Here is a 12,845-nt window from a genome sequence, read left to right as displayed (position 1 = left end):
GGGCTACAGAGGTGCAGCTGCAGCTGTGCCATTGTAGCCTTTCAAGCGTATAAAAGCCCTTCAGCTCCTGTATTTATAACCTTCCCCCCCCCCCCCCCGACCCTGCACTCTAGCTCTGTCCTCTGAGGGTGACTAGGGTGTGGGGTTGCCCATAACGTAACAGAGGCCCAGAATATCCAGATAAAATCTATGTCCCCTCCCCATGGCATCTTTCGCTTCCTGTCAGAGAAATAAAGTCAAATGGTGCAGAACAAGGAATGTGGGTCACACTGACACAGAGATTCTGGGCGGGAAGTAAGGGGAGATTACACTGGGCCTAATTCTTACTAACCCTAAGGGCTCATTTACACCTGCTCAGAGTATAGGAGTCTTAATGTGAGAATCAGACCATACACAACTTTAATAAAAAACAGAGTAGTTAAATACCTTTCTTAAGTGTAATACTAATCTCATCTTTAAATATGGAGTCACTACTGTCCTCTGTATGTATATTCTTATAACTCTTTATATATTTAGGAAGATTTGACAGGTTTACAGATCACATTTTGGGAGCACTTTGGCTCCTTTGAAATGTAAGGTGCCGCATACACTTTATAAATCTCCAATGACCTAATCACCAGAAAGGGTCTTCGCTTCTCCCACGAGGAACTTCAACATCTTTATGTGCTCACAGTGAACAAAGTTTTAAAATGAAAAATGTATATGTTTAGAAAAAAATGGGATCTTCTTCCCCATTGCCCAGAGGTCACTCTCTTCTCCAGCATCATCTCCAGCCAAGCCAATAGCTAGACTTCGTGAGAAAGGAAACTCAAGTGTCCACAGTTGCAGACCTGGCCTGGAAAATCCTTGCTGAGTGCAGAAAAGCCTTTATTGTGTTCGCTCCTTATGGGTTTGGAGCTGACGCCGTGATCGCAGGCCACCAATGTACACTGAACAGGGACAAACAGGGCAGGGTTTTCTTTAAAGGAGCCATGTGTCCTGGAAGTCTGGATCTGGGAATTGCAGCAGGGAAGTGGGGCGCTTGGTAAGCTCATTGCAGGCCAATCCCTTGATTCCTGTTGTAAATCACAGCTACCTCACAGCGCTGATGTTATCAATGTGCGGGGTGAGCACTGAGCACTTTTGCACAGACCATTTTGGAAACCAGGGGCCTGATCTGCCAGGTGTTCCTGAGCACTCTCCAGTCACATTGACTCCTTAGGGAGGTGAGAGCGCTCCACATCGTGCAAGATCTGATCTCAGAGCTGGGGAATTCTTTCCTTCCGTCACCTCCTACATTTCTGAGTAGACAGACAAATGAAACCCTTGAAAGAGGCTGTTCCCTGTATCATGCACAGCGGTGAGAGTTACCTTCCACTCAGCACAGAAACCTGTGTTTCACATCACACCTGTGTATTATTTCTAATGCAGTATCAGCAGGGAGTGTTATTCAGCATATTTTTTGTCTCTGTGAGCCCAGGTCGTTCTGAGGCGCTCAGACTGTTGAATGGAGAGAGCCGATGCAGTGGGAGAGTTGAGATTTCCCTCCGTGGTGTGTGGGGCAGAGTCCTGGATGACCAATGGGACATGGACGATGCCAACGTGGTGTGCAGGCAGCTCCAGTGCGGAGTCGCTGAGAAAGCTTATTACCCCCCTATGTCTGAGCGAGGAAGGGGCCCCGTGGGGCTTAAAAGTGTCCGATGTGGAGGAAATGAGACTCGTCTGACTCTCTGTGACATCTCCCCGCCTGAGACAACCCAGGCAGGAATTGCTGAGGACGTTGGTGTCATTTGCTCAGGTGACTTAGTGTGAAAATCTTATAAATATCCTGTCCTTGTTCAATGGGAACATGACCCACCCCAGGGCCTGCCTCCACCCCACCTTGTGCTGTGATCTCAGCAGTCCTTGAAATGATGTGGATCTGATGTTCAAACTGGGACCGATTTATAGTAAAAATAGATTATATACAGAACAAAGCATAGCCATGGTATAGGGTTAATGCACGATAGCAACCTCTCTCTCTGTCTCTCTCTCATATTTTTATGGATTAGAGCTGTTCAAAAAAAATTCATCAAAACTTTTTTCCTTTGAAAAATCTTCACAATAAGATTGCAAATTCTCTCAAATAGTTTGTTTTCATTAAAAATGTTCAGATTTCTGTTGAAAAACTTGGGCTGTCAATTAACCACAGTTAACTCACGCATTTAACTAAAAAAATTAATCGAGATTAAAAAAATCATGATTAATCGCAGTTTTAATTGCACTGTTAAACAACAGAATACCAATTTAAATGTATTGTTTTATTTCTGAATGCAGTTATTTTTTGTACATAAATCTACATTTGTAAGTTCAGCTTCCATGGTAAAGAGATTGCACTACAGTACTTGTATTAGCTGAATTGAAAAATACTATTTCTTTCATTTTTTACACTTCAAATATTTGGAATAAAAAAATATAAAGTGAGCACTGTACACTTTCTATTGTGTTTTGTAATTGAAATCAATATATTTGAAACTGTAGAAAACATCCAAAATATTTAAATAAATGGTATTCTATTATTAACAGCACAATTAATCATGATTAATTTTTTTTAATCGCTTGACAGATCTATGAAAATCCCAAATTTATTTGTGGAACATGAAAAATATTCACGGTTATTCATATTTTGTGGGGAAAAGGATGAATTTCCAAGCAGCTCTAGTGTATCTAGTGGCTTCTTTATGTTAAAGTCTTAAAAAAACATGCTGTCTTGAATCAGAAAACAATAGTAAGAAAAGGAAGTCATATGCAACCTGTTTTGACCAAGGCTGCCATGGATAGTAAATCTGGGGTAGATCCCCCAAGGGCCTTGGGCGTTGCAAGGCCTGATTCCTAGGTGCCTTGCCATCGAATGGGATCCTCAGCCATGAGTCACGTGCCCAGCTCCCCGTACAATGCATGGGGAGAGTTAGGCACGAGAAGCCAGAAAGCTGAACAGGGAACCACCTACATTTGCCAGCAGTGAAATGCCAAGGAAGGGAGTAGGGCCTAGATACACAAAGTTATTTTGTTGCCAACCTGCCATTGATCAACGCCTCAGCCCCCTGACACACAGGTAGAGGTAGGCACCTATCTCTGCTCGGGGACCTCAGTCATGAACCCACTCCTGGAGCTAGGCACGTAAGCCAGGTCAGCTCTCTCATCTCCCCATTTTACACAGGACCCAGTGGTTAAAGCACTCAACTGGGCGGTGGGAAATCCACATTCAATCCCTGCTCTGCCTGATTTGGAGCAGGGACGTGAATGCAGGTGAGTGCCCTAGTCACTCTAGACTGTGCTGGGGTGGGTCTCTCCTGCTGGAAATGTTCCACTTTGTACAAATAATCAGTCACTGAATCCGAAAAAAAGCTAGAGATTGATTCCAACTGGTGGCCAGGGCACTCACCTGGGATATGGGAGAGTCAAGTCCCTGCTTCAATAAATATGTAGTGATTTATATATTATGTATTTATAAAGAGGCAGTTAGGTAGCTACGTACCTTTGTGAATCTAACCCTCTGTCACTTAGGAAATACATCAAAGTTGATTTTATAATGTGACCTTGTGAAGTCCTAATCCTATAACTGCAATTTTCCTTCATTTAAAGGTTAAAAAAAAAAAAAAACGAAAAAAACATCTGTGATGGGATTTGTTCATTGTTCTTGGTTGTACATGACTATTGTACAAGATAATTCTATTGTTCTTTTTGCTGGTATATATTTACATTCAGGTCCAACAGTAAAAGTAAACAAGTAACAGATATTTTAACTATGTCCCTATATCATGCACTGTATGTTACTGCACTGATATTTTTCATCCCCATTCCAACTGCAGGGTAACTACAGCACATTAAGGGCCCATTTCTTTTCCCATTGTGTCAGTGGGAGCTTCACAGTTGATTTCAGCAGGGTAGAATTAGGCCCTAAGTGTCTTGGACTTTATTGTACACACACAGATCCAATTTGCCTGTCTTTCCCTTTATTTGTAAAATAAAGTGGTACCAAGTCTACTTTTCTCTAATGTTCTGGTACCTGCTGTCATGCTGTCTGGAGTGGCTCACCACTGTAAGTGACTAACTCAGGCAGGCTCAAAAAACAAGGGCAGATACCCCAAACTGGTGGTGTGTTCTAGAATTAGATTTCACCTGCAGAGTCCTGCACTTAGAACGGAAGAATACAATGCACCGCTACAGACTAGGGACCGAATGGCTCGGCAGCAATTCTGCAGAAAAGGACCTAGAGGTTACAGTGGACAAGAAGCTGGCTATGAGTCAGCAGTGTGCCCTTGTTGCCAAGAAGGCCAATGGCATTTAGGGATGTATAAGTAGGGGCATTGCCAGCAGATCGAGGGACGTGATCGTTCCCCTCTATTCAACACTGGTGAGGCCTCATCTGGAGTAGTGTGTCCAGTTTTGGGCCCCACACTACAAGAAGGATGTGGAAAAATTGGAAAGAGTCCAGCGGAGGGCAACAAAAATGATTAGGGGACTGGAACACATGAGTTATGAGGAGAGGCTGAGGGAACTGGGGATGTTTAGTCTACAGAAGAGAAGAATGAGGGGGGATTTGATAGCTGCTTTCAACTACCTGAAAGGGGGTTCCAAAGAGGATGGCTCTAGACTGTTCTCAGTGGTAGCAGATGACAGAACAAGGAATAATGGTCTCAAGTTGCAGTGGGGGAGATTTAGGTTGGATATTAGGAAAAACTTTTTCACTAGGAGGGTGGTGAAACACTGGAATGCGTTACCTAGGGAGGTGGTGGAATCTCCTTCCTTGGAAGTTTTTAAGGTCAGGCTTGACAAAGCCCTGGCTGGGATGATTTAATTGGGGATCGGTCCTGCTTTGAGCAGGGGGTTGGACTAGATGACCTCCTGAGGTCCCTTCCAACCCTGATATTCTATGATTCTATGATTCACCAAGTTACTCACAAACGTGAACTCCTGGATCACTATACAAGTCTCACTGTGGAGTCACAGACCGCCTAACCTGCCACCCAGACAATCTGGAAGTTGTGATAAAATGTCACTTAATCCTAACATCACACCACACCAAGTTTCTCCCAGTCCCAAGGGACCAGTCAGTCACCCAGAACTTCCTCCAAAGAGAACGCTGGCAGCCAGTTCTATAGTAAATAACTAAAGGTTTATTAGCTAAGAAGAAAGAACGAGGGTTATTGAGAGGCTATAGCAGGTAAAATATAACAACAAGGAAATCAGTTTGTAACTCCAAATGGTGGCAGTGATGTAATAAACTGTCAGTTTCCCCAAAGTCTTTTACAGGGTGTCATGAGGTACTCCACTCACTGCCGGTCTGGCATCTCCTCCTGGTCACTCTGGGGATTAGCTCTCGAGGCCAACGCCCATCCACAGTTTGCATACCATCACTCTCACTCTGGTCTGCAGCGCCTCTTGCTTCAGGACCCGCAGCATCCTCTTTGTGACTTAGCTCTCCAGCTAGGTCACTCAGTGTTCCCCCTGACGGGATTCAGTCCATCAACAGTCCTAGGCTGTCTTCCCATTCACTGGCCTGGTGCCACTCTCTCAGTGGCTAGTAGGGGAACCCAGGCCTGCCCTCTTTTCTGGGATCCAGTCCAGGGACAGCTCAGCAGTTCTGGGCTTCCTCCCTCTGCCCACACTGCTCCTTCCCTGGACTGATTTAGTTGGGGTTGGTCCTGCTTTGAGCAGGGCATTGGACTAGATGGCCTCCAACCCTAATCTTCTATGATTGTATGACTGCTTCCTATACTCTGGTTCCCCTCCTCACTCTGGGTGTGCCAGCCCCAAGAATCCTCCTCCCAGGGAATAACTACAGACTATCTCCCTGCAGCCCCCAAACACTCCTCCCTCTTCCCAGGGCATGACTGCTGTCTGCCTTATTGCAGTCTTTCCCAACAGCCCCAAGCCGGAGCCACCTTCCTGGCTTTATAGGTCCCACCTGTTCCTGAATAGGTGAGACTCTCTCTAACCAGTTGATTCCGGCCTAAACCTCCACCGTTTGCAGCGTAATTAGCAGATTGGGCCCACCTGGCCCAACCCAGCTCTTACAGGGCTAGTGTGGGGAGCTCACCCCATCACACAGGGCTACCCAGAATAACTCTGGGGATCTCTGTCTTCTCATTCAGTTATTCTTCTCTGTTAGAATCCAAACAGTCCAGAGATACAGGATCTTTCTTTGAATCCATATTTATATCTTCTTCTCACATAAGAACATAAGAAAACAAGCTGACAATCTACCCAGGTGGGCTTTTCCTTTGATGACAGGGAGTGAGAAATGCACTTAGATTTTTGACCTCAGACCTTATTCATAATGGCTATTTCCTTTGAAATTAGCATTTTCTGTTAAAGTCCTTAAATCCTCCGCATTTCACAAAATTTATTTGATGTGTTATTTAGCTACACGTGTATTTATCATGTAAATGTTTGGCATTACATTATGACAGGAATAGACACGCGGAAACAATACCCAGAACATTCCACTGGTTTTCATAAAGTTTAAACATCTGAATACACACGTATACATCTAACCATTACTTTAATCTACACAAGTGAACTGATCTAACTACACTCTAGCATGACCTGGTCAGCCAGTGTCACCCCCTCCCCATTCTGTAACAATTGAAAAGAATATTTGGTTTTGGGTAAATTAATTGCCTAATAATTCCTTGAACATCTTGATGCTTATCATTTAAGAGTTGTTTGAGAATATTCAAGATTTTGAGTAGGGGCTGTTTCCGCTAACCCTTAGTCTCACAAATAGCTCTGACCCATATGACGAGTCCCTTAAGGATTACTCCGATGAGTAAGGAATTCAGAATTAGGCCCTTACACTCACATGCTGTTTATCAATAGTGCTCTGTAAGAAGTATTCCTCATTTCCTTACTCAGCTTTTCTCCTTTTCTGTGTTTCTTGTTAAAGACAGATTTTAAAAAGCATTTCAATATCTCAGCCATTGTAGCTTCATCATTGATTTGCATGGAAGCTATTTAATAATCATCATATTTCATATTAACAGCTAGGATCTATCCCTGCAGGAAGCGGGCGGATCAGACTGGTGAATGGGGCAGGTCGCTGTGCTGGGAGAGTGGAGATTTATTACAATGGCATCTGGGGGACAGTCTGTGATGATTCCTGGGATCTGTCAGACTCCAATGTCGTTTGCAAACAACTGGGATGTGGACGCGCCATCAATGCGACTGTCTCTGCTCATTACGGGGAAGGATCCGGGCAGATCTGGCTAGATGATGTGAACTGCTCTGGGAACGAATCCAATCTTTGGGACTGTCCTTCCAGGGGCTGGGGCCAGCACAACTGCAGACACAAAGAGGACGCGGGAGTTCTCTGCTCAGGTCTGGTCCGGGAATGCTCACGTGAGCCTGGTTACCAGGGGATTTAATGGAGGGGGCAGACATTTGAGGAGAGACCTGAGGATGATAGAGCCTCTCCCTCACTGTCTTTTCTATAGGGTGCCCATACAGTGCGTTTTGGCCAGGACACTCTCTTTTTTAAGCCTGCCCTGGCCGTCCCGACTGTTTTGGCAAAACTGGGCATTTCTCTCGTTTCCTCTTGCCAATGGATCACGAGTTGGGAAGAGCAAATTGGACACATGCATAGTTTTGCCAAAAAAGTGGGATGCGCCCCCTAGCGGAGTGCGGAGAAACATGTGGGGGGAGGGGAGGCAGTGGCAACGCTAGCCCAACGTGGGAGGACAGCAGGGGTCTTCGGCCGCTGTGTGCACGGAATGGAAGAATGGGGCCTCACGCTGACCCCGCACACGTGGGCGGCGGGGGGCTCAGGCTGGCCCACATGCTGAGGGGATAGGGGAACCTCAGGCTGTCCCTGTGTAAGTGGGAGGTAGGGTAGGCTCAGGCTGGCCCCACCTGTGTGGGGGAGAGGAAGGGAGGTTTTGGGGTTGGGCCCCCCAGGGGGTTCCGTTTTCCCTTTGAGAAAATATGGTCACTCTACTCTTCTACCTACCAACTGGGGTCATGATTAGAAAGTCACCATTTCCCATCGGTTCCCACCCAGGAGTATTTGGAGATATCGCAGCATTTCTCTAGTGTTGGCAGGGCAGTCACTGCTGTATTGCAGGTGTCTGTGTGTGTAACTGCTGGGAACTGGTGACTTTTCAGAGGTGACCACTGTACTTCTAATAGGCCCATGGTGTCCAGGAGAGTCTCTCATTCTTAGAGTGATTCTCTCTGCACTTGCTCCTGCAGAATGATGTGGCTATACTGTTGGGATGAGCAATCGCTGGGATTTCACACTTCACACCAGTTCATTTCAGAATCAGACAATTTAAATTCCCTTTTTGTGCACTTCCTTCTAGAATTCACGGATTTGAGGCTGGTGAGCGACCGTGATTGTGCTGGGCGGCTGGAGGTTTTCTACAATGGGACGTGGGGCAGTGTTTGCTCCAATCAGATGTCTGGAGTCACCCCAGCAATTGTCTGCAAACAGCTGAACTGTGGGGATAGAGGGCAGGTTGCAAGAGACTTTGCATATGGAGCAGGTTCTGGTCCCACATGGCTGGACCATGTTGCATGCAGTGAGCAGCACAGGTCCCTTTGGCAGTGCCCATCAGGCATATGGAAACAGCAGTCCTGTGATAACCGAGCAGAAGAGACCCACATTTCTTGCAGTGGTAATTCTGAAACTGTCTGTGCACACACCCACTCCATCTTTTACTCATTGAAAGGGTGTGATAGAAATTTTGAATGTATTTACTTTTCATTAGAGACAGTTTTACATTCACAGTAGTGACAGACATATTTTCATTGTCAATTCTCAATATAGCGCCTGGAAAACAAACATGGGAGTTATTCATACAAGCTGTGTGTTACACGGTGCAATCACCTAGTGAGAGCCTACAAATGCCCATAGGCACGGGAACTTGGGGTGCAAGGGGTTAATCAGTTTGCGTGGGGTCCCGGCTGCCGGCCCCACGCTCCACTGCTGGTCCCAGACATGGGGTCCCGCTACTAGCCCCGCAAGGTGTGGTCCCAGCCTGAGTCACCTTACCCCGATGCACAGCCCAGTCCTGGCCTCAACTCGGGGGAGAGGGAGCACAGACAGGGTAAGAAGGGGCAAGGTAAAAAGTTTGGGAACCACTGACTTTCAGCACCCCAACTGTAAAAATTGTTCCAGCACCACTGCAAATGCCTCCCATTAGCGAGCATCATTTGGGAATCTCTGTGGCTGTACTTTTGGGATGAACAATCAGAGATGGGCCCAAGGTCAGTGACCAGGACGTGAGTGGTCATGCTGAGTGGTTGGAGCTGGAGTCATATCCAGTGGTTAGAGCAGGAGCTGGTAGCCAGAAATTGGAGCCAAGGGTCAGAGCCAGAGGCCAGAGCTGAAGGCAGAAATCGGAGCTCAGGGTCAGGACCAGGTTACCTGGAGCAAGGCAAGGGGTAAGTCTGGGGTCAAGGCAACAGCAAGACTGTGAACAAGACAGGAAAATGAGGTATCTTAGCTGTGGGAAATGCTCTGAGCAGTTGCTGAATGCTGGTGTGGCTGCTGGACTGCTGACCAATCAGGCAGTATGACCAGTCAGGCAGCCTGATACAGTCCAGCTGCGCTCGTTAAGTAGCCTGGAGACTAGCTCTGCTGCAGCCCCTGCTTCCTGACACCCAGGCTGTGAAATCTGGGTCAGGATCAGAATTCCCAAAAGGTGGGTCTGTGTGTGTAGGTGAGAGTTTGTTTCAGATCTAAAGTCTCATTTAGTCCTTGTAACCGGGGCGCAGACTCAACAGCGGCACTGCTGCTGGTTGTCCTTGGAATTCAGTGTTCCAGCTGTCAGAGCGCCCTCTTCAGGCCTATCTCGCCTTGCTGCTGGCTTCCGTGTCCCTCCCAGGACCCTGGTGCCCCTTTCACTGGGTGCTGCCCCCTGGCGGTACCCCACAGTTCTGGGTCTCCCCCTCCCAGGGGAACCCCCCCACCCACTATCCCTACCTCACCTCAGTCATAGGCTCCTGCTAGCCACCAGCTAGTCCCTGCACCCTGGGGCAGACTGCAGTATGAGCCACTCATCACCGGCAAGGTTGGGTTTGGACCTGCTCCCTCTGCCCACCCGTGGCTGCCCCTGCAACCCCCGTACTTAATAGACCTTACCAGGCCTGCAGCTTTCCTAGGCTGGAGCTCCTCGGCTCCCTTGGCCTTTCCCCAGTCCTGCTCTAAACTAGGTCCTCTATTCAGGTCTCTACAGCCAGGTCCCTCCATCAGAGCTAGAGAGTGTGGTCTCTCTTGGCTTCTGGCTCACAGCCTTTATACAGCCAGCTGGGCCCTGATTGGGGCGTGGCCCCCAGCTGCCACCACTTCCCCCAGTCAGCTGGGGTTTTACTTCCTTCCCCAGCCCCAACCCTCTGCAGTGCTTTTCCAACCCCTTCAGGGCTCGAGCGGGTGCCCACTTCCCATTACCCAATAGGTACAGTCCTCAATTCTAATACCACCATTTCTTGTCTCTGGATCCTCACAATAATGTGGGTGTGTTTCAGCTGACAGGTCTGTTTACCTTCAGACAGGGTCAAGAGCAGCTGTACACAGGGTGGATGGAACAGACGCAGATATCCACAAATGCGCACACACCAGCAGCAAGCTGAATAAAGATTTCAACATCCAGAGAATCCACTGAGGAACGAATCCATTAGCTATGAAACAAAATAGATTTTAGATTTAAGTTTATAAAATTGCTGAAATTTAGGGGTTTAATATACAGATAAGCCCTACTCTCTCCTACATCATACACTCTTCTCGATCCGTTCACTTAATCATTTTCTCTGCATAGGAGAAAAAGAGAAACCACCTCAGACCCTGTTTGCCGAATGCCCGAACTCGACAAGCTGCACAGGTATTTCTGCTTCTCACTGTCTCACTCTTGGTCCCGAAGGACTTTCCCAGCTGTCCCAGTAACATGTGAGGTTTCTGCATTTCCAGATCAGGAGAAGTTACGTGTCGTGGGAGGAGAGGACAGATGCTCGGGGAGAGTGGAGGTTTGGTACCGTGGCTCCTGGGGAACAGTTTGTGATGAATCCTGGGACATGGCGGATGCTAATGTTGTGTGTCAACAAATGGGCTGTGGATCGGCTCTATCTGCCCTGTGCGACGCTGCATTCGGCGAGGGGACTGGTCCCATCTGGGTGGAGAAGGTGAACTGCAGAGGGACAGAGTCGTCTCTCTGGGATTGTTGTTCCAAGCCCTGGGGTGAAAGTAACTGTGACCATAAGGAAGATGCTGCTGTGAATTGCTCAGGTGAGTGACAGGAGATGTTTCTGCTATATGCTGTAATTTTCTGGAAGGAGGATGGGTCCAATTACCCGCCCGCCCTTGGTCACAGGCCAGGCCCTCCCATCTCCTGTGTGCAGAAGCATCATGGATGCTGTGGGGTGGAAGCTTTGTGGGACCAGATTGGCTCAGACATCAGCCCACATAACCCCTGCGTCCATCACAGACCCCAGTGTGCTGGTTTGTTACTAGTCAGCAAAGGGGGACGTGGGCTCTAAATCACTAACATACAGACCCTGTGCTGCTCTGAGGGAGTTTGTAGAAGTGATGTCTGGAGATCTGAGGGGGACGCTACCCAGTGACAAACACATCACCTCCCCCTCGCTCCAGACTCCAACTCTCCTCCCTTTCCCTTTGCAGGTGTGACAGAGACGACAGCATCACTGAGTAGAACAGGTAAAACATCCCCCGCTCCCATCAAGAGTTAAAATTTACCTGGTGCTGGGTCACAGAGGATGAGCTGCAAGCTGTAGCCTAAGGACAGGAGCTCCTTGCCATGAGTAAGCAGGGGAATGGTCCCGCTGTTGTGGGGAACTTTCCTGGCTTATAAACTACCCCAGTGAAATGGGCTAGCGAAGGGATCTGAGTCCTCGCTCCCCCTTCCTTTACCCAGAGGCCTGCCTGACGTCAAGGGCTCCCCTTCCACGCTCCTGTCTGGCAGAGTCCTCGTAACCCTGACAAGGCTGGGCCCAAGATTCCTGGGGCGTCGACCCCCAACCCTGCCGTGGTCACTTAGGGCAGGGGCTAAGGTGTCCCCACTCCCAGGTGCTCTCTCTGCACTGGATGCTTCCCTGACCCACTGATCATTACATGCAGTTCAAAGGAAATACAGTGTATTCAACAGCAATTGATTTAAAAAAATAAGGAAAAAGTGGGAAAGGTTAAAGGAAAACACATCACCCTGCTCTGTGGCACGGGGACGTCACAACCAGCGTCTCTGGACTGTAAGGGAAGTTCAGTCTGTTCCTCACACGTCCCAGGCCTCCTGCCCAGGCCCTGGCTGTGCTGCAGGGATACTGCGGGTCGGACACTTGCTCTGGGGGTGGTCACAGGCCTTCAGGCTGAAGGTGGCAGGACCCTTCTTCCCAGCATTGCCCCCGCCCAGTCGGGGTTACGATCCCCCTCCATGTCTGGCCTGCCAGGCCTCTTGGCTGGGGGCGTCTCCCTGCTCTGGGCCCGCTGCCCAGGGTCCCCCTCGCTCTCCTCAGCTCCTCACCGCCCCTGGCTTCAGACTGCTCCAGCCCCAGCTCCTGCTCCTGCTCCCCTCTGCCTCAGCGCTGCTGCTGCTCTGCCTCCAGCTCCCTGGGCTGCTTTTTCCGGCCCCTCCGGATCTGGTTGCTGCAGCTCTGCTCCCAGCACAGGTCTCCTGTGACTCTGCTCCCAGCACTGACCTGCTCCCCCGGGCTGCTGCTCTGGTTCTCTCTGGATCCGGCGCGGCTCTGCTCCGCAGCTCAGCTCAGGCCCCTGCTCTCTCCATAGCTCGGCCCCACTCTGTCTGACCCAGGCAATCCAGCTCACAGGCAGGACAGGACCCACCTTGTCCTCCTGACTCCCTGATTAGCCTGCCCGC

At 48.7% G+C, this 12,845-nt stretch overlaps 1 protein-coding gene and 1 long non-coding RNA gene across 2 annotated transcripts in view; one reads left to right on the top strand and one right to left on the bottom strand.

Moving 5' to 3' along the window:
* LOC141974889 (antigen WC1.1-like) overlaps positions 1-12,845 on the top strand; it is a 65,785-nt gene that overhangs the window by 37,683 nt on the left and 15,257 nt on the right. Inside the window, exons 6-11 of the mRNA XM_074934928.1 lie at positions 1,460-1,777; positions 7,027-7,341; positions 8,322-8,636; positions 10,779-10,841; positions 10,928-11,242; positions 11,636-11,671. Coding sequence (XP_074791029.1) covers positions 1,460-1,777; positions 7,027-7,341; positions 8,322-8,636; positions 10,779-10,841; positions 10,928-11,242; positions 11,636-11,671 — 1,362 coding nt within the window. The remainder of the gene's footprint in view (positions 1-1,459; positions 1,778-7,026; positions 7,342-8,321; positions 8,637-10,778; positions 10,842-10,927; positions 11,243-11,635; positions 11,672-12,845) is intronic.
* LOC141975100 (uncharacterized) lies at positions 5,224-12,793 on the bottom strand. The gene is made up of 3 exons (XR_012635856.1): positions 12,667-12,793; positions 10,506-10,641; positions 5,224-9,388 (listed from the first exon to the last, which is right to left on the bottom strand). It is a non-coding gene; the product is annotated as an uncharacterized LOC141975100 (long non-coding RNA).

This window comes from Natator depressus, chromosome 1 (assembly GCF_965152275.1).
Source record: "Natator depressus isolate rNatDep1 chromosome 1, rNatDep2.hap1, whole genome shotgun sequence".
Lineage (NCBI taxonomy): Eukaryota > Metazoa > Chordata > Testudines > Cheloniidae > Natator > Natator depressus.
This window is presented reverse-complemented; position numbering and strand designations above follow the sequence as displayed.